Source organism: Elgaria multicarinata, chromosome 15 (genome assembly GCF_023053635.1).
Source record: "Elgaria multicarinata webbii isolate HBS135686 ecotype San Diego chromosome 15, rElgMul1.1.pri, whole genome shotgun sequence".
NCBI classification, from domain to species: Eukaryota; Metazoa; Chordata; class Lepidosauria; order Squamata; family Anguidae; genus Elgaria; species Elgaria multicarinata.
Window position 1 is genome coordinate 10,591,659 of NC_086185.1, and position 21,636 is coordinate 10,613,294.

Here is a 21,636-nt window from a genome sequence, read left to right on the forward strand (position 1 = left end):
GTCTGCGCTCTGCAGGATTAAACCGAACTCATCCCAGGCGTGGGCACGTCTTTGTTATTCAAGACTCAGCTAACCTAAGAAAACAGCAGCTCATGGCATTGCTCAGGAAGTAAACCCAGCCGCCTCCGCCGCCTCCTTCTCCTCCTCCTCCTCCTCTCATTGTCCAAAAGGACTGTTCAAAACCCCATTCTTGCCCGTGAAAAAGCTTCTCTCTTGGACAATCGCTTTGCCTTGGAGAATTCCGCTCGCGCGCCATTGGACACCAAAGGTACCCCCCTCCCCTGGCTAAGGACTGGGCGGGGTCAAGGCGGCTTAAAAGCCTCGCATCATCCAATCAGATGCTCTCTAGTAGTGAGAGAGCCCCCGATCCGCCCTCTCTCTCTCCCTCCCGCCCCCCCGTCCAGCCCAGCGCACACAACTCCAGCAAAGGCACTGGGAACAAGACGCCAAAGGCGCAAAGGGATCGACTCCCACCAGGGCGCAAACAAAGGGCCGCGGTTTCATTTTTATTTGATTTCATATATTTTTTTATTTCGTTGCTTTGCTCCGCGCTCAGCCAGCCTGGCACTGGGGAGGACGAGCGTCAGCCCTGCTTAAGGATCTGGAGGAAGAGAAAGGAAGGCGGCTGTGGCGGCTGGGATTCAGCTAAAAGGGAGCAGCAAAGGAACATGGATCTGAGCTATGGTCTGCTGTGCCAGGCAGGAGGGATTTTTTAATTCGGACAGACTGGGAGGCTGGGGCGTGAGATAATCGTCTCGTCCTGGGAAGCTCTTCGTTCTCTTTCGGGTAAGTGGATCGATCTACTCTGCGCCGGTTTCCCAGCGGTTTGGTTTTCCACGTTTACTACGGATCGGGGATGTGTGTGTCTCAGTGGAGGCTGGCGGCTCCGATTTCGGTGGGGCTTTGAATCCAGTCTGGGTTTCAGTCAGAACTCTAAAGGAGCTAGCTGAGGTGCTGAACACCAACCCCCCAAATAGGTTCATCACCTCGGATAGCCCCTTTAGAGTTCTGACCGGTTGTGACTGAAATCCAGAATGGGTTCAAAGCCCCACCAAAATCGGAGACACCCGCCTCCACTGAAGGCTGCCATCCTGACCACACTTTCCTCGAAGAGATGACAAGTCTCCTTGAACTCAGTGGGGGCTTACTTCTGAGTAGACCTGGACAGGTTGTGCTGTAACCATGGCACCTCAGATGTGTCTACTCAGAAGTAATGGAATGTGGATTGGGGCCCCAGCAGTTAGCGGTGCACTTCAACACCGCTATAAAGCAGTAGTGTAGAACTAGCCTTACTCCCAGGTAACTTAGGTGTAGGATTGCAGCCTAAAACCAGCAATGGCACTAATGTATTCGAGAAAGGAGAGGGTGTTTTTTCCCCCTTTCTTTCCTTAATTCAGAGTGTTTCTTTGGAGCGGCACAAATCTCATGCGGATGTAGGAAAACAAAACTACCCTTTCTCTTCTTCTTTTTCCCCACTTTTCTATAAAGTGCTTTCGGTTCTAATGTTTCTGTAGGGTTGTTTGCCTGGAAGAAAATAGATGGGAATGCACATTTCCTGATCCCGATCAGTCTACGGAATGGAGCCTCTGCCAGGGTTTTATTCTCTTTAAACCCCCTTTAAAAACAAAAAAAAACTTTTTTAATGGAACACTAACATCCAATGTTCCAAGCAGTCCATCTTTCCCCCATTAAAATGCTGAAGAATACTGAAAAGCAATAATTTTTTGTGTTTCTGATGCTGTCAAATGTTTCAGCACGCAAAGAGATTTTTATTATTGCAAAACTTCTCTTTCCATGTTTTAAGTAGTATCTCCATTGTCTGTCCCCCACCCTCACATTTTCTCTCCAATATGATGAAACAAACCACATAGATCTGTTTAAAACAAAAATCGCCAGCTGTGATTCAGCTACTTGTACATGAAAAATGAGATTCATTGGGATGTTGTCTTTCTTGTGGTCAGATAACATACGAGAATACAATGCGATTGGAGCAGGGATCCAGATGTTTTTTGAAACTTAATACTGGGTACAATCCAGTGAAAGTGAAACACTTTTAAGTCTCATTGATTTCATTAAGAGAGCTCCCAACACATATTTCATTTATCCAGGAAAAATAACAATACAAGCAGTGCAGTCTGATCAAATTTATTGCATAGGTATTTACTCAGAAATAAGTCCCAACCTGAGTTCAGTGGGACTTATCCCCTAGTAAGTGTGTTTAGGAACCTTACTATACACACCTTCCTAGGAGTAAGTCACATTGAACTCAGTGGGACTTACTTCCAAGTAGACATCCAGAGGATTGCATTGTTACATGCTGAACTCTGGTTCCATCTTACCCATGGTTTGTTTGTCCATTCATTCATTCCTGGGATTTGTAATGAATAAATTTGTACGGTATCTATCAATATTAATATTCCCAGCATGGGCTATATCCATAAAACAGAACTATTACATGGTTGCAAATATTAAAAACAGCAAATACAGCTGACATCAAAGTCTTGTCACAGGTTTCCCCCCAAAAAAATCCAAAGCCTGTGAGTATAGAAAGGGTTTCTCCTTGCACCAGAAAGACCACAGGCATACAACCTGAGTTATCTCTGCATCATCATACAGAGCAACTAAGATTATGACTGGAGCACTGACTATTTCCGATGGAAACACCATGGGGGTTCTCCAGAATCTTTCACATTCTATCAGCTGTTGGGGACAAACCATCTTAAAATACCCACTGCCCCTGTAAAGGGAAGCAGCCAGAATCTCAACAGGAAGTGACACAGGAATAGTAAAAGAATCTCCCGCAACCAGACCGCTATCTTCCCACCCGTCTGAGAAAACCAGATCCAGAGCGTCACCCGTAATTAACATGACATCAGTGGCATGCTGTGGTGGCCATGAAGTCACTGTGGGGAAGGGCCACCGCTCAGCAGTAAAGCACATGCTTTGGATGCAGAAAGTCCCGGGTTCAGTCAATCACCAGCTATTCCAGGTAGGGCTGGTGGAAAAAGCCCTGCCTGAAATCCTGCCAGCCAGTGCCGACAATACTGGGTTAGATGGACCAATGTTCTGATTCAGTATAAGGCTGCTTCCTATGAATTCTGGCTGGAAATCAGGAAAAACTTCTTGACTGTTAGAGCAGTATGACAAAACACCAGGAAAAACATCCTGAATGTTAGAGCAGTATGACAATGGAACGAATGACCTAGGGAGGTCGTGGACTCTCCCACAGTAGAGGCCTTCAAGAGGCAGCTGGACAGTCATCTGTCAGGGATGCTTTAAGGTAGATTCCTGCATTGAGCAGGGGGTTGGACTCAATGGCCATATAGGCCCCTTCCAACTCTACTATTCTGTGTCTATGTTCCTAAGACCTGAGCCCCACCAGACATAACAGCCTTGGCATGAATAGCTGAAGGCCCACCAGACAAGTCCCAAGTTTGAAACAGACTTGAATTCTGGCTGGACATCAGGAAAAACTTCTTGACTGTTAGAGCAGTATGACAAAACACCAGGAAAAACATCCTGAATGTTAGAGCAGTATGACAATGGAACGAATGACCTAGGGAGGTCGTGGACTCTCCCACAGTAGAGGCCTTCAAGAGGCAGCTGGACAGCCATCTGTAAGGGATGCTTTCAGGTAGATTCTTGCATTGAGCAGGGGGTTGGACTCAATGGGCATATAGGCCCCTTCCAACTCTACTGTTCTGTGTCTATGTTCCAGACATAGCCCCACCAGACATAACAGCGTTGGCATGAATAGCTGAAGGCCCACCAGACAAGTCCCAAGTTTGAAACAGACTCCGTGAGATCACAGGTCAAGAGACTGTTAGGTGGCAGGGTAGTGGGTACACTAACGGAATCCCCAGTACATACTGAGTCCCTGACACAATATATCTCACCTTTAACTGTCAGACAGTCACAAGGTGACTTACAATGATAATGATCAGTAAAAGACAATGTTAAAACAACAACAAGGAAAAAAAGCACTTAGAAAGACAAAGACGAGATGAGCATCACAGATGTTAATATTATTTATGTATTTGTACAGCACCCCCAGTATCTGTGTACTTATACAGGCAAAGTAGACAGGTCCCTGCTCCCAAGGCACTTACAATCTAAAACAGACAACGAAGTGAGGAGAGCGAGGGACAAGGATAGGGAAGGATGAATAGGGGCTCATGTAGTTTTACACAGATTTATAATAACAGATTGGATCCAGGATCTGCCTTCTATCGGAGGAACAGCTTCACCTGTGGGAGAGCCCTCTGCCCAATTTTAGGTTATCCCCCTCTTCTGACTCTCTGTGTAGCATTTTCAGGGGGTGCTGTGGGAAGGAGGAGGTGCAGTTAATCCTGCATCCATCTGGATCCAACCCAGTAACTTGGATGACGTTGGGCGTAAGACAAATGTACTGTTTCAGGAGCTATTATGAATGGTATCTATAGCTTACCTTTAATTGCCACTGTAAAGTGCTTTGGGATCTCAAAAGCAGTATATAACACTCTTGACCATTGTATATAAATACAATGGATGGTGCAACTTAGAGGATGGGGAAGTTCAGAGTTCAAAATCTGCTCAGGATATCCTCTAGGCACAAGGCGGGTTGATTTTCGGGAATATTTTGTCTTTGTCTTCAACTCCTGAAGCCAAGATGCGTCCTTCCTGGGCTTAGATCAGTTGGTAAAGTCACTTGCTGGCTGCTCCGGTGGGGAAATTGGATGTTATTTTATGCAAAAAAGCAGACCAAAAAACCCACCGAGAGCTGTACACTGAAAACAGCGTGGGGAAAAGTAGCTGTTGCAGCAGGGAAAGATTTTTTTTTGGGTGGTGGTGGTGGATTTATTTATTTATTTATTTATTTATTACATTTTTATACCGCCCAATAGCCGAAGCTCTCTGGGTGGTTCACAAAAATTAAAACCATCATAAAACAACCAACAAGTTAAAAACACAAATACAAAATACAATATAAAAAGCACAACCAGGATTTCCAGTTGTGCTAGTGAGCAGTGGAGAAGGAAGATGTGCAAGAAAGGATTTGCCTTTGAGCCTTGCTGGCAAAAGAACAGATGAGGTTATCAGGGCCAGCCCATGGCAATTTCATGTACAGAAGCTGGCTGGATTTATGACTGTGTTGTGTCCTGTGGCAGCAAGCAAGTCAGTACAGTAGAGCCAGTAGAACCTCTATAGGATAGATTCTGTCGCAGACATATCTCTGCCCTCCAATAGAAGGGAACAGCTGGGGAGTTTAGAAGGAACAGCCAGAAGGTTACCACTGCCCCCCCCCCCCCGTATCTGCTGCCTGAGGCCATCGCCACACCCTGCCTAATGGTAGGTCCGGCCCTGAAGATTGCCATTAATTCACAAGTGGATGTTTATCTGGGCACCAGCCTTGAATTCTAGATTATTCTCATTTCAACACACAGGATTCCTAGGACTTTGTCTGCGGCATTAATATAGTGCTCTTTACTTTGGGAGTCCTGGTCTTTTGAAACCGAAACGTAGCCTGTAACGAAGCCGGAGCACTTGAAACTGAAATAATTGCATGTTGTTCCCCTCTTCATCCTTCCACGCTCCCCTCCTGCTGTTGCTTTCCCCGTGTCAAATTTCAGATCGTAACTGCCTAAAGCAGCTCCACCAACCTGACGTGTTGGAGTCCAAGACCCATCATCCTCAGCCAGAATGGCCAGCTGTGCGAAGGATGACCTCGCGGTAGGAATCTACCCCCTTCTACTATGTACATGAGCTTTCCCCAACCTGCTGCCCTCCAGAGGTTTTGGTCAGGAATTCTGGGAGTTGTAGTCCAAAACTATTGGAGGATGAGCCTGTTAGGGAAGGCTCTTGTACAGTGTCATGCATGCTGATGGCCATGTTGCCTGGGGATGATGGGCATTTTCTCCGACACATCTGGAGGTGCATTTGGTTGGCAAAGGGTGCCCTAGAAGCACGTCCTCTTGTATCGTGCTGGAGCATCAAGCTGGTGGCACTATAGAAAGGAAAGAATGGGGCCATCTTAAAGATAGCTCACATGTTTTGGTTTCATTCACAAACTGCGTTAAAGTACATGAGAAAGGTCTGCATTCTGTAGAAACAAGAATGTAAATAGTGTAAATCCATTAGCAACAAAAGGATTCCAGTGCGGTGTGGTGGTTAAAGTGTTGGACTGGGGAGATCTGGGTTCTAGTCCCCACCCAGCCATGGACCTCACTGGATGGCGTTGGGCTAGTCACTGACTCTCAGCCTAACCTACCTCACAGGGTTCTTGGGAGGATAATATGGAGAGGAGGAGGATCATTTATTTATTTATTGCATTTATTTATAGCTGAAGCTCTCTGGGCAGTTTACAAAATTAAGACAATTCAAAACAAAACAACAGTATAAAACCATAATATAAAATACATTATTATTATTATTATTATTATTATTATTATTATTATTATTATTATTATTATTTATATATATAGCACCATCAATGTACATGGTGCTGTACAGAGTAAAACAGTAAATAGCAAGACCCTGCCGCATAGGCTTACGTTCTAATAAAATCATAATAAAACAATAAGGAGGGGAAGAGAATGCAAACAGGCACAGGGTAGGGTAAACAGGCACTGGGTAGGGTAAAACTAACAGTATAAAGTCAGAACAAAATCAAGTTTTAAAAGCACAACCAAGATAAAAACAGCAGCAATGCAAAAATACCAATTTTAAATACAAATTTAAAACAGCAAAGTTTAAATTTATTTATAGATTCTTAAAATGCTGGGAGAATAAAAAGGTCTTCACCTGGCGTCTAAAAGCATATAATGTAGGTGCCAAGCGGACCTCCTTAGGGAGCTCATTCCACAGCCGGGGTGCCACAGCAGAGAAGGCCCTCCTCCAGGTAGCCACCTGCCTCACTTCCTTTGGCAGGGGCTCGCGGAGAAGGACCCCTGAGGATGACCTTAGGGTCTGGGCAGGTACATACGGGAGGAGGCGTTCCTTCAGATAGTCTGGCCCCAAGCTGTTTAGGGCTTTAAATGTTAATACCAGCACTTTGAATGAGGCCCGCCTTGCACTTCATGGAGGAGAGGCAGGATATAAATATAACAAACAAAGGGAGGAGCATGAAAGGTGACACAATTGGCATTCAGTTTGCTGGTATTGTCTATCCAGTGGAGACAGGCAAATGGTCAGGCTCAATCTACAGGAGAGAAAGAAATAAAGGAGCAAGCCCTTCTCAGGATTACTTTTGGGCTGCAAAAGTTCGCTCCCTCTCGAGGTCTGTCATGTGAGATTCCACGGTCTGGACCTGGGAGTCTTTAGGTTTCCTTCCAGCAGCTGGGAAATCCTGCCTTCAGGCCAAGCCAGGGTTTGAATGGAGCGGACAAGGCGATGCGATTGAACAAACCGAGGCTGAATCCAGACAAGATGGAGGGAATGTTAGTCGCCCCGCCAGACGCCTTGAGACCCTGCGTGGTGTAGTGGCTAAAGTGTTGGCCTGGGACTTTGGAGATCCAAGTTCTAGTCCCCACTAGGCCATGGAAGCTCACTGGGTGACCCCAAGCCGGTGACTCACTCTCAGCCTAACCTCCCTTACAGGGTTGTTGTGGGAATAAGAACATAAGTGCCATGCCAGATCAGACCAAGGGTCCATCTAGTCCAGCACTCTGTTCACACAGTGGCCAACCAGCCATCAGCCAGAGACCAACAAGGCAGGACATGGTGCAACAGCACCCTCCCACCCATGTTCCCCAGCAACTGGTGCACCCAGGCTTACTGCCTCTGATACTGGAGGTAGCACACAACCATCAGGGCTAGTAGCCATGGATCGCCTTCTCCTCCAGGAAATTATCCAACCCCCTTTGAAAGCCATCCAAATGGGTGGCCATCACCACATCTTGTGGTAGTGAGTTCCATAATTTAACTATGCGCTGTGTGAAGTGGAGAGGAAAAGGAACTGTGCCTGGGAATGATGGGAGTTGCAATCCAACACGTCCAGAGGGCACCAGGTTGGGGAAAGTTGATCTAGATATCAATCCAAGGCCTCTCTTTCCAATCCAAGCTTGTTTTTTTATTTTGCTTAAGTGTGTTTTGTTTTGTTTTGCTCAATTGCTTTGCATCAGAAAATCACCGCAGGCTCCTGTTTGCGCCCTCATATACATATGGAGCTACCCTAAAAAGTGAATGCGTCAGGAGGTAGCAGGCTGTCCTTTGCTGGAGGTATCTAAGCAGAAGTTGGATAACCTTCTGTTGGGTGGGCTGTAGTTTCATCCTGCATTGTAGTACCTTCATTGAAGTTTGACTAGTTGATCTCCAAGGTAACCCTCCAAGCCTGACATTGTATAAAGGTGGAAGTGGCTGAATTTGACTGGTGGCACTTCTGAAGAACATTCAGAATCTCCTTCTAGGCTGATGGCTGGATGGAATCCTGGGAATGCCGACGTAGAAAGGATCAAAGTTATTGCTGGCCAGGTGACTTAACCAAGTATTCCAAATGTGCAGGACCTTAGAAAGATGGTAAAATGCACAGCTGGGTTGCTCAAGCAACTATTTCCCAGAAGAATTCAATGATCATTTATATGTGTGGTCTGAAGGGATACGGTGCAGCTGAAGTTAAGCAGGTCCAGATCTGGTTAGTCACCGGATAGGAGGCCACCTGGAAAGCTTGGAAGAAAGACGGGAGAGAAATGTAATAAATGATAAAAGAAAACAGCAGATCGCCTAGCAAATCTCCACATGCTTGACGGTTATTAACATCAAAGCACTTTAAAGTTATCCAATATTTTATTTTTCTGTGTAATTCGGCTGATGTCGAGGTAGATGATGAAAAGCCAGGTATGGATTTGCGTAGGAGCGTAGTGAGGCCAGGATGTCTGGCCGACGGGCATCCTTACAGCTTCTCATTGGCCTTATGCTTGCAGCCTAACACAGTAAAGCACATTCAGCCGTTTTGGAACGAGCTCATGGGGAGGAGAATATTAGAGATGTGAGAATCTTCCCACATTTTATATAACAGTTTTCCAAAGGGGTTCATTCAGGGGTTACCCGGCCTGAAGTGATGTGAAATTGAAGCAAGACCTCACTATCAGGTTATGGGGAGATCTCCCCTTTCTGAAGAATACTCAGGGCCGGTGCCAGACTATTTTGCGCCCTACGCAAGGTGAGCTACTTTCAACACCCCACCCCACCCCACCGCAAAAAAAAATCCAACTTTGATTTTTAAGAACAGATGTTCCCTGGAAAAAAATAAGAAGCACAAAACTTGAAACTGCTAAATTTATTTTAAAGTACAAGAAATACATCATGCCAATTATAGCAAACAAATTGGAAAGGAACGTCTATGGGTCTAAAATGCATTATTTAATAGGAATATCACCTCCAAATCATCCCCCCAACTCACATGCGTGCGCGCGCACACACACTCAGCATCACTCACTCCAAACAAACACACGCATGAACACATGCATTCACTCAAAGACCCCATGCACCCCATTCACCCATACACTCTCTCTCTCTCTTCTGGGTGCATTCCGGAAGTCTGAACGTGGAGCCACCCCACCCCCACCCCAGCATCCCTGGCTTTGCTTTGGCTGGGCGGGCACAGGGCGCCATCTCACCCGCCCAGGCCCAGCTGAATCCTCGGGCTGGCCTGGCTCACAGCCAACACGCATGAGTGCTGCACTGTGCCCGGCGCCCCTCTTAGCTTGGCGCTCTAGGCGGCTGCCTGAGTGGCCTCTATGGTAGCACCAGCCCTGAGAATACTTGTGGGTGTTTCCAGACAGAGGGCGCCTAGCACATCCCATCAAAAGGCATTCTGTACCTATTATGTCCTCTCTTTAACAGTTTGGTGGGTTTTGGTAAGAAAATAAAAAAACAGAAGTGCTGGGGGAAATCATGGAATCATTGTCTGGACCCCTTGTAAATCTTGGTGGACAAAGCAGGATGATTGCATAATAAAAGCCTCATCTGGAAGAATCCAGTTATCTAGATACTCACGTGATAGCCTGACCTGGTATAAGGCAGGTTCCTAAGATGGACTTCCTCAACCTGGTGCTCTCCAGATGTTTGAACTACAACTCCTGTCACACCTGACCATTGGCCATGCTGATGGGGGGGGGGGAGTGTTAATGGAAGTTGGAGTCCAAGTATCTGGAGGGCACCAGGTTGGGGAAGGTTGTTCTAAGACAGTGGTCTTCAACCAGTAGGTCGCAAACCAAAAGTGGGTCATGAGGTTAGTCCAGACGAGTCAGGGCAAAGCTGTTGGCATCATGTTGGGCAATTGTGAAATTTTGAAATTGGGTCTCATATTGCAGATTAGGAGTCCAAGGTGGGTCTCAGGTCTAGACCAGTTGAAGACCACTGTTCTAAGACATCTGGCTGAAGGGTTTCATTTGGCTGTGAGGGGTTTCTTGGGGGTGTGTGTGCCTTATTAGGGCTTTTCCAAATACATATTTTTGTAGTTCTGCAAATCTCAGGATCTCCCATCCTCAAGTATGTGGATACTTACTTCTCTGTTATTTCTCAGCTCCATTTCTGGTGGCATGCACCACCTGAATTCGCTATTAGCGGGAGTGAGGCAACTTTTGACCCATCAGGCCAAACACAGCCAACTACAGTGACCCACCAGGGCTAAATAAGCATCCTGTTTGTGCCTGCTCACCTGAGATTGAAAAGTAAAACAAAACACCAGGCTTGTCTAACGGGTTCCAGAGTTCCAGCAGGAGTATTGTGGATTTTTTTTGGAAGTTCGGGGAGAGGAGAGTCACAAAGTCTGCAGGCCTGCCTTACCAAATTTGCAAGCTACCCTTGGTGAAAGTTTTCCATTCACTGGGACAGCAGAGTTTAAAGAAGCAAACAGTTCAAAGTGATATTTATTCAGGTAACTCCTTCAGAAAGGTAGCCGTCGTGAAATAATGGGCCTTTTTCAGCAGTGTGCTTGGAGTAGCACAGTGTCGTAGTTTCGATTCGTGTGCGCCTGTATGTGTAGGTGGCCACTCTAAACTTGATTTGTCAACGAAAAGAGCACATCTTGGGTAGCCATTTGCCTTCCTCTGCTTTTGAATGCACCGTTTTCAAAGAGGTCAGAACCGTAGATGCAGCTTGGTCTGCTTTATATAACGAATGCACATATTGATTCAACAGGGCGCACGCAAATCTGTGTTTGGAGTCTGCGTGAAGGCAAACACATGGAACAGGACGCCCAAATTTAGATGCACCACTAGCCAGGCTGAGGGGCTTCCTTTTCTTTTTCTTTTTTTTTAAGTGATTCACCATGAAAAAAAGAAGCAGGCTTATGCATAAAAAAGGATGCTTCTTTTTTTAAAGAAAGAACGCAGGTGGCTATATTTTTATTATTTATTTATTTATTTATTTATTTATTACATTTCTATACCGCCCAATAGCCGAAGCTCTCTGGGCGGTTCACAAAATTGATCCTTGGGGGGTGGGGTTGATCTGTTTTTATGAGAATCAGCTCACGAAGAAGTGAGCAAGCTTTTGAGTTCATCAAAAGGCAAGTTAAATTAACCTAGGGTGATCATATGAAAAGGAGGACAGCGCTCCTGTTTCTTTAACAGTAATGTAGAAAAGGGAATTTCAGCAGTTGTCAATTGAAGAGGGTGAAATTCCCTCTTCATCACAACAGTTAAAGCTACACTAGCTATAGTAGAGTGGCCAGATACAAAAGAGGGCAGGGCTTCTGCAGCTTTAACTGTTGTGATGAAGAGGGAATTTCACCCTCTTCAATTGACACCTGCTGAAATTCCCTTTTCTACATTACTGTTAAAGATACAGAAGCCCTGTCCTCCTTTTCATATGGTCACCCTAAATTAACCTGAAAGCTTGCTGACTTTGGGTTGATTCCCCCCTCCCTCTGCCCCTCTGTTACTTGGGGATTTTGGCAAAGATGCAGTCAACACAATGATGAGGATTGGGTTTGACCTTGGGATCCCCCAAATGAACACCCAGAGAGTAGCAGATGGTGGGGGCGGGCATCAGGGCATCAGGTGTAGACCCAGTTTTATCCCTATAGTTATGATTGTGCTATGATTTACATGAGTTTCAAACGTAAAACAGTGCATGCATTTGTTTTCTCTTTATCAGCTAAGGACGTACAGTTTTGATAAAACCTGTTCTGTCTGCATTTCGTGGAGTGTCAAGTTCCTTTTGTCCCATCATCCCCTCCATGGTGGAATCAATTCACCCCTTTCCCAAATTTGCACAAATTCCCCCCTAGAATCATAGAATCATAGAATAGTAGAGTTGGAAGGGACCTACAAGGCCATCAAGTCCAACCCCCTGCTCAATGCAGGAATCCACTTTAAAGCATCCCGGACAGATGGTTGTCCAGTGAAAAGGGGTAAATCCCCCCATGTGTATTTTCATGCTGTACTTATGGGGGAAATTCACATTTATGGCCGGTGTATTTTATGTATTTTTCTACTACTAGATTTGCATAAAATTCCAGAAAGTTAAAAACAGCAACACCTGGTCTGCAAGTCCACAGAATCCAAGTCGAGAGCATGGAATGGCAATTGGGTGTGGGGGAACAGAAATGTGAGTTGTGTGCTGCACAATTGCAGTAATTCACATGGATGTCTAAAGACCCCTCCCCTCCTGCCCCCATAAGCCCAGGGTCTAAAATTGCACAGCTGCACCATTGAGTCAGCTTATTGTGTGATGGGTTATACTGAGAGGTACTGATTAGACTGAGGACATCCCATGAGTTCCATGGCGGAGTAAGGATTTGAATTCTGTTCTTCCGACCCCTAGTCCAATACTCTAACTGAGCCTTCTTCAACCTGTTGTGCTCCAGCCATGTTGGACTGCAACTCCCATCACTCCCAGCTGGGGATGATGAGAATTCCAGTCCAACACAGCTGGAGGGAACCAGGTTGGGGGAGGGGGATTATGGATGTTGTCATCCCAAACATCTGGAGTGCTCCAGATAGCCTACGCCAGCCCCACTGTAATTAGCCCTAAATCTGTGGAAGGGAACTAAATGCCCATTCTTCTACTGCTGCCTCCACCTCCTCCTTCTGTCTTCCTCTGCCTCCATCTCCTTCTTTGGCTGTTTTAGATTGGAAGGCCGTCAGGGCAGGGACCTTCCCCCTACTTCAGAAAGTACAGTGTGCATAGATGGTGCAAAGTAAGTGGGTAATTAATTCATCTCGCTCTTTCTGTCCCTCTCATTTACATGCTTATAGCTCTGTGGGGTTCCTTTCTACCCCGTTTCTTGGCAAGGAAATTCCATTTGGCATTGGTTTAGGTGAACCAACCTACAAACATTGGCGGAAAGGCTGATGGCCAGAAAGACCCAACAGAGCAGTTTTCTGTCTTCATGCAAATAGAAAATGCATCTCCTGGGATGAAATACCCCCTCGCCCAATTTGTGGTGCTACTGGGAATCTTGAAACCATGGCATTCATCTCTTTTCTCAGAGCACACGAATAGGAAGCCAGAGCAGGGCTCCTCTAAACCAAATACTTGCACGCTGGAAATATTTTATGATGCGTACAATTTTAGGATGCACCAAACTCTCCCAACAAACATAAGCCTCACACAGCTGCCAGGCTCAACCCAAACATCCTGCCTGTTCATGGCTGCACATCCCATAGTTTAAAATGCAAACCATGGCTTCCACTTCCAGACCTTTAACAGCCAAACAGGCATGTCTGCATTTCTGTCTTCTGGACAGTCTGGTCCATAATTTCCTTCTCATCTCCATGGAACAGTAGCCTCTGGAGCAGGGGTGCACAACCGGCAGGCTGGGGACCACGTGAAGCCCCTAAGGGGCATCTAGAACACCCTGCTGCCGCCAAATCCCCCTTTGCCAATTTTCCACTGAAATTGACTCTGGAAATTGACTCAGCAGCAAGCGAAGAATAGTCTGTATTAGGCTTGCTGGGAAAGAGAGCGGAAGAGAAGTCTCTCCTGGTGCCTTCTCCAGATTGTTGGGGGCTCTTGGGCAAGGCACTCCCAGTGCCCCCCTTTTTAGTGAGCCTACTTTTCATTGCCATGGTCACCAGCTTCTCTTGCTCCTCCTCCTCTTTCTCCTCATTGCTCCCTCTTGCCTGCTTGACAGGCAGAGAGCCAATGAGCAAGGAGGCTGTGGCATCTCCTGCTTCTCCTCACCACCACTGTTGACTGGTCCAGGGCATAAGGCAGGTGAACGAGCTGGTTGCCATGGTGAAGAGGAGCAACTCCAGGGGGCTCTTGTCTGTGGGCCCCTGCTAATGTGTGGGACCTCAGGAGGTGCCCAAACATGCCTACCCTTGACACCAACCCTGGGCTCTTCAGACCCTCCACATAAGATCTTCATGCAGGTTGCTCTTTCCTCGCTGGAAGAAGTGCGCGAAAAGAAGGCTTCCCACTTCTGCCAAATGGGGAAAGAGGACTGCTGGTGTGTGTACGAAAAAGAGTAAGCAAACACGTGTGTGTAGCTCCTGAGTTTGAAACAGCATCACACATGGTTCTTGGGGCTGAAAAGGCTGTGCACCCTTGTGCTAGACTCAGTGGACATTTTCCAATTCAGATATCACCCCAAGCTGGATTTCTTTATTCATTGCTTTTATATACCGTCCAACTGACAGATGCCCTCGGGGCAGTTTGAAATTATACACAGCCCAAGCAGTCGTACAATAACACGACAATGAAAATATCAACGTATCACAAACCTTAAAATATTAAAGAGACAGCAATGAAGTTAATAATCAGAGCAACTAATTAAGGATTAAATGGCTGCCGGAAGAGGATGGTTGGTATCTAAAGGTGCAATCCTAGGTATGTTTAGACAGAAAAAAAGCATGGCTGACTGGGTAATGCTTGGAGTTGTAGGACTTTTTTTTCTGTCTAAATAGCCATAATTACGTTTCTATCTGCCATATTTATTTACCATGTCTTAATTCTATTTACTATGTCTTTTGGTATGGGAAATGGGAAATAAATTGTTCCTGTATGCTAGAAATCGTAGGACTTTTTTTCTGTCTAAACATGCATAGGTTTGCACCCTAAATGTATACAGATTAGCACAAACGTGGGCGTGCAAACCCACTTCAATCCTGTCACTTCTAATGCTAGTGTTTCAGTCAATTGCAAAGCACGATTGATCAATTCGGACATTACAAAAGCGTCCTTCCGGTTTATCAGTTCAGACATTACAACAAGGTGTGTGTGTGTGAATTGACCTTAAATCTACAAACCAGATTCGGACAACGATGAACGCAAATCAATAAATCTCAGAACCAGAGGTATTAACTTTGAGATGCTTGTCAAAAGAAAAGGGATCCTCTGATATACTTATGAATGCCTCCCTGTCATGGACCCTCCTCACCTTCCATCAACAAATGAAATCCAGACTGGAGCTGTGTCAACAAAAATATTTATTATTTGTAAAGCACCTCAAAAACAAGGCACTGTACAGGAATCATTTTAAAGAGGACACGGCTTGCCTTCCCACTTAACCATCTAAAAGGACAACATCATAAGGAAAGGGAACCATGATCGAATCATGACTGTCAGCATGGCGGAGTGTTTAAAGTTAGGTTCTACTGCAGATTTGACCATAAAGCTGACTGGCTGGCTTTGGGTCCATCACTAACTCCCAACTTAACCTTCTCACAACATTGTGGTGAGGATAAAATGGAGGGTAGGAGAACGATGTCTGCTTACTCAGGCTCCTTGGAGGAAAAGCTCCGGCTATTGGGCTATATTTATTATTTATTTATTTATTTATTTATTTATTTATTTATTTATTACATTTCTATACCGCCCAATAGCCGGAGCTCTCTGGGCGGTTCACAAAAACTATATAGAAATGTAATAAATAAATAAATAAAATGTATAAATGTAACAAATAAGTAATAATAAATGAATAATCAGGATAAATGAGCAGATCCTTTGCAAATAATAATAATAATAATAATAATAATAATAATAATAATAATAATAATAATAATAATATGGGCCTACCAAAATACATCCACACCAACATCCAGAAAGCAGTCATAATTAAAACATGCTTAGTTGTCAGGAAATTCCTCAATCTGTAAAAGACAGCATAACTTGGCAAAGGCTGTCATGTGCGTCGAGAAAAAATGCCATGAACAAGAAAGATATTATAATAATAATAATAATAATAATAATAATAATAATAATAATGATATAGGATGGGCTATCAGGCATCAAGATACGTTTGTACTGCAAATATGTAACTTTGTATGGGATATAAGTTATTTTTGACAGTTATACCGGGATTCTTTAAAGGTAAAGATCTACATTCATACCAAGATTCTTAGTTCCTTTTCTACTCAGCTTTATGTTTCCTTCTTTATTATATATTATGTACATCTTTGCATTCTAGATAGTGTCAGTTTCTTTATCCTACTTTCCTACTCATGTTTGTTACGTAATAGGGTTGCTTTTTGTTTCTTTGAGTGCCCCCTAAATATAAATGACTGTTTTTTGGGACTTAGATTAATTTCCAGTTTTGTGCTTTATTAGCACTGTTTATTGTTGGTCCTTATACGGCTGTTGCTTTAGTCTGGTTTGGCCATCAAAAGAAGGAAGAAAGCTCCTAGTTTAATAATGAGACTTTAGAATGTATACAGTACATTTCGCACACTGTATGATGGTATTGTTTATTGTGCATATGGTAGTCTAGCATTATGGTCCCCACGAGGCTAAGCGAATAATGGCTGGTTGAAGGCTACATAGCAAATATGGGGCTGAAGCAAGTATGCAGCATTCTGGTTTACAAGTCACACCCATGCGGAGTGATCCTATGCATGCTTACATGGAAGTAAGTCCCACTGAGTTCAATGGGATTTCCGCCCAAGTTAGCGTGCTTGAGGTTGCAACAATCCTAAGCACACTCGGGCATAGGCTACCTGGTGCTTTCCAGATGTTTTAGGACTGCAACTCCCATCAGCCCCCGTTGGCACAGCAAATGGTGAGGGATTATGGGAGTTGTAGTCTAAAACATCTGGAAGGCACCCGTTTGCCTGTCTTTGAAACCAGGGAATACATTCCGTTGAACTCCTAAGTAAATATAAATAGGATCAAACGGTTTGCCCCTATTGTGTTCCATTAGCTTAGCTTGCTAGTTCATCTGCTTTGAACTTTGGACGCAAAGGAAAGATGTTTTTCCCTGACTCCACAGACATTGATCAGTTTGGTGAAAATATTATAGAGTAAGTGGCTAGAAAACTTGTAATGTCTTCCCCTTTTCTTACGTTATAGATGCAAATTACATAATGTTAATCCATTAGAAAAAAGACATACAAAAGGTTATGCAAACTAAAATAAAATAAAATAGGAATACAGATTTTAAAAAGAAATATGTAAAAACCAAACACATACCTGAAATCTTAATCAAAGAGAGCCAAGGAAGCATCAAAGGGAAAACAAATAAATAAAGTTATAGTGACAAAGAATTCTTTGACAGTTCTAATGTCCTGTCCCAATTTAAAAACGTAAGAAGAGCCCTGATGCTGGACCAGACCAAGGGTCCATCTAGTCCAGCACTCTGTTCACACAGTGGCCGACCAGCCATTGGCCAGGGACCAACAAGGCAGAACATGGTGCAACAGAACCCTTCCACCCATGTTTCCCAGCAACTGGTGCACGCAGGCTTACTGCCTCGAATACTGGAGATAGCACACAACCATCAGGGCTAGTAGCCATTGAAAGCCTTCAACTCCAGGAATTTATCCAACCCTCTTTCAAGACTTGCACACACACACACACACACACACACACACACACACACACACACTGTCTCTGTCTCTGGTCTGTCTTTCACACACACACTTTCTCAAAGGACTTCCCATTTCTGAAAAATTACTGACTTTTCCTGGACTCTTAAAAAAAATGCCTGTAAGTAAATGTTGACTTGATGACATTGAGTCTTTCCTTTAGCCCAGCTTCTCCTTTCTAGCCTTTAAGGCCAGAAGTAAAGCAAAAGGTTCAGATTAATTCAGAGAACTCTTGTGCCCAGTACTGCCTGGCATTTGCTATTCAAATCCGTATGAAAAGAGGGAGCTTGCGATCTGATATCGTTCCAGTCTCCCAACGAAGAAGAATTCCTTCTGTCAAAACTGCTCTGCTGCTTTACGCACCGGGTCAGATGTTAGATCCTGTATTACAACAGGAAACAAACAGCTGGAATGTCTGCTTTCTTTCCAAGCTGCAGATGTTTCGTCTCCTTTCACCAGACCATAGGGGCTCCCAACTTTTCTGCTAGCATTGCCTTGACATGCTTAATCCTCATGTGACTTGCCTTCCCACCCCAAGGGCAAAGGTTCAACTTTGCATCCCTTGGGGCAGTTTTCTTGTCCAAACGAGATCTCCATGGATCTCTCTGATATCATAAGAAGAGAGGCAGCTCAGCCAAGAATACCATCTAGCCTAGTTCTGACCGGGATCTCAGGGAGAGATCTTTTCCTTCACCTGATCCTTTTAACTGGTGAGGCCAGAATTTGAACCTGCAGTCTTCTGTGTCCAAAGCATGTGTTGCCATCACTGGGCTATGGTCCCTCCCTGGGTAGCTGGCTCCCAGTGTTCTCTTTTTCTCATGTTTTTAAAAGCCCATGGTTCTGTTGTGTGGTACAGTCCCACCAGAGGGCTGGGTGGAGATATGCAGAAGACGGGTGAGCCTAGGCCGGCAGCATTTGGCTCTGTTCTGACTGGCTCTTCTGGAATTCTCTGCAGCAAATTTTAACAGGCTGCCATCTGGGATGTAGACAGAGCATGGCGGAGCGGGGAGGCAGGAATGTCCTTCATTCTAAGACGTAGCCCCTGTTCAGAAGACATGCTAAGCCATGGTGGTTAAGCATTTTGTGCAAAACATTATGGCTTAGTGTGTCATGTGAACCTTTCCTAACCATGGTGGCTACATAACCATGGTTTAAAGGCACTCACCAAACATTTGCTGCAAAAGAGTTAGTGGGTTAACCATGGTTTAGTGTATTGTCTGAACAGTCCCACTAAATTCACCAGGGGCAGGGGGGAAGCTTAGGCTTGGTGACACTACATCGAGGTCTTGATCCTCTTTCAGTCTGAGGGTCAAATTCAACTACAGAGAAGCTCTTGTGTGCCAGATTCCAGTGGTGGATGCAAAACAAGGTGGCATCAAAATACAGAAAAAACACCAGCATGTTTTCTTACTTAAAACTCTTAACTGCCAGTAACTAAGCCATGGGAGAGGCATGGCAAACTTTTCGAATGGATAAAAATAAACATGCAAAAGGCATGAAATCACTGAGCAGGTTGGGGAAAATCGGTTGGGGCAAGGGAAAGAGGACATGACCATCTTGGAAATCTCAAAGGGTTGGATTGGGACTCAGAGAGTCAGATGGGATCCATGGGTGTGGCGTTCTGCACTCCATACTAAGTGCATCCCTTTATGTTCTCTCATTGACCTGAATGGCTAGGAAAATGCAAAGTGCTGTACTTAATGATGGTTATGCAATGAAACCCAAACCATGCCTGTTTCCAGATGGGTAAGGATCCATGTGTGTGTGTGTGTGTAAAAGTGGGGCAGGGAAGGATGATAGTTCCAGTTTCGGGGGGCAGAGGTTCCGTTCTGGGTTTTAGTTACAACCAGCCAGAAGTCTAAAGGAGCTGTCCAGGGTGCTGAACCCTATCCCTACAATGGATCTACTCAAAGCAGGCCTAAATCTGGATCCAGCCCATTATCTCTTAATCTGGAATTACTTTGTAAATAGGGGGTCTGCTTTCTTTGCATTGGGCAATACTTAATGGAATATCCCCTTGTGTTTTCCTCAGGAGAAGGGCACGCACCATGACCATGAGGCAAGAGGCGTTCAGGCAGCACCACTGGAATGTCCTCCGTAAGGAGAACAGGCCTTCCTGACTTTCAATGCGTGGATTCCGCTTCCTTTGGCTTTGCAGAGCGTGGCGCTGGCATGGGAAACCACAGCAACAACCATACCTGCGTGACGGACGACTCCTTCAAGTACAACCTCTACGGAGCCGTCTACAGCATCGTGTTCATCCTGGGCTTGATCACCAACTGCGCCTCTCTGTTCGTCTTCTGCTTCCGCATCAAAATGCGGAGCGAGACCACCATTTTCATGACGAACCTCGCCGTCTCTGACCTGCTCTTCGTCTTCACTCTCCCGTTCAAGATCTTCTACAACTTCAACCGGCACTGGCCGTTCGGGGACCCTTTGTGCAGGATTTCGGGGACAGCCTTCCTGACCAACATTTACGGGAGCATGCTGTTCTTGACTTGCATCAGTGTCGACCGCTTCCTCGCCATCGTCTACCCCTTCCGATCTCGCACTGTCCGGACGAGGCGGAACTCGGCCATCGCGTGCGCGGGAGTCTGGATCCTGGTCCTCAGCGGGGGGATCTCGGCCTCCTTGTTTTCCACCACCAACATGACCGACACTAGCACGACGTGCTTTGAAGGCTTTTCCAAAAGAATATGGAAAACCTACCTCTCCAAGATTACAATATTTATTGAAGTAGTGGGCTTTATCATCCCCCTTATGCTAAACCTGACGTGTTCGTCGCTGGTGCTGAGGACTCTCCGGAAACCCGCCACCCTCTCCCAGATTGGCACAAACAAGGAGAAAGTGCTCAAGATGATTGTTGTCCATGTGGCCATCTTTGTGGTGTGCTTCGTCCCCTACAACTCCATCCTTTTCCTGTATGCTCTCGTACGCTCCCAGGCCATCGCGAACTGCTCCTTGGAGAGGTTTGCGAGGACTCTCTACCCGATCACGTTGTGCATTGCCACCCTCAACTGCTGCTTCGATCCATTCATCTACTACTTCACCTCGGAATCCTTCCAGAAATCTTTCTACATAATCCCCCACCTCAAAAGTGACTCTCTTTTCAAAACCGAAACTCCCCTAACAAAGGTCGCCCTGCCAATGATACAGGAGGAGGTGAGTGACCAGGCCATTACAAATGGGGGGGATCTCACATCGGAATCACATTTTTGATGCCTGGTCTCTCTGCAGAGACCATGGGGTGGTCTTGGAATTGAACTTTGAGGAATTCCATGATGCCTTGTGCCTGGGAGAAGGGTTTGAAATCATGAACACTGAGAACCATACAGGAAATGTGTGTGTGTGTGTGTGTGTGTGTGTTTGTAAACAGACAGTCAAATGCTCTTCCTGCCTTGTCGTTGTTATATTAACTCCAGTAACACTGCCAATATGTATGTTTTGCTTTTGAAGCTATGAAATAATAAAATATTTCGTCTTGTCTTAATTTTTTTCCTAGCTGATTATTTGGGGTTACTACACTTTTTTAAAAACTTTTTTTTGACATAGTAGAAATCTTCCCCCTGTAAAGCCCCATGTATATCCCAACATCCAGTGAGATCAGGGTAGTGTACCTCTCCCTGCCTCCACATTTTCCCCATTTTCATTGTGAATATAAACAAAACAGAATTAAAAAATACACTGTGAAAAAGAAAAAGAAATATTACATATGTAGGAATATCATCATTTTTTCCATCAGGTATACTGTTCATAATATATATATATATATATATATATATATATATATATATATATATATATATGGGGCGGGATATAGTTATGCATAGGTTTCAAGAAAACCAGACCATATATCCATGTATTTATCCACTCGCAAGTTGTGCCTATTTAACACTCATTCAAATAT

General features: G+C 44.9%; 1 protein-coding gene across 2 annotated transcripts; it reads left to right on the forward strand.

Annotated features, from left to right (window-relative positions):
• Window positions 1-438: 438 nt before the first annotated feature.
• Window positions 439-21,181, forward strand: LPAR4 (lysophosphatidic acid receptor 4). 2 transcript variants are annotated; one of them, XM_063141792.1, is made up of 2 exons: window positions 439-786; window positions 19,762-21,181. In XM_063141792.1, exon 2 carries the CDS (start codon window positions 19,818-19,820, stop codon window positions 20,946-20,948), a length of 1,131 nt encoding a protein of 376 aa, XP_062997862.1. In that variant the 5' UTR covers window positions 439-786; window positions 19,762-19,817; the 3' UTR covers window positions 20,949-21,181. The 2 variants fall into 2 exon arrangements, with proteins under 2 accessions (XP_062997862.1, XP_062997863.1); XM_063141793.1 differs by lacking the exon at window positions 439-786 and adding an exon at window positions 5,596-5,709.
• Window positions 21,182-21,636: the final 455 nt, after the last annotated feature.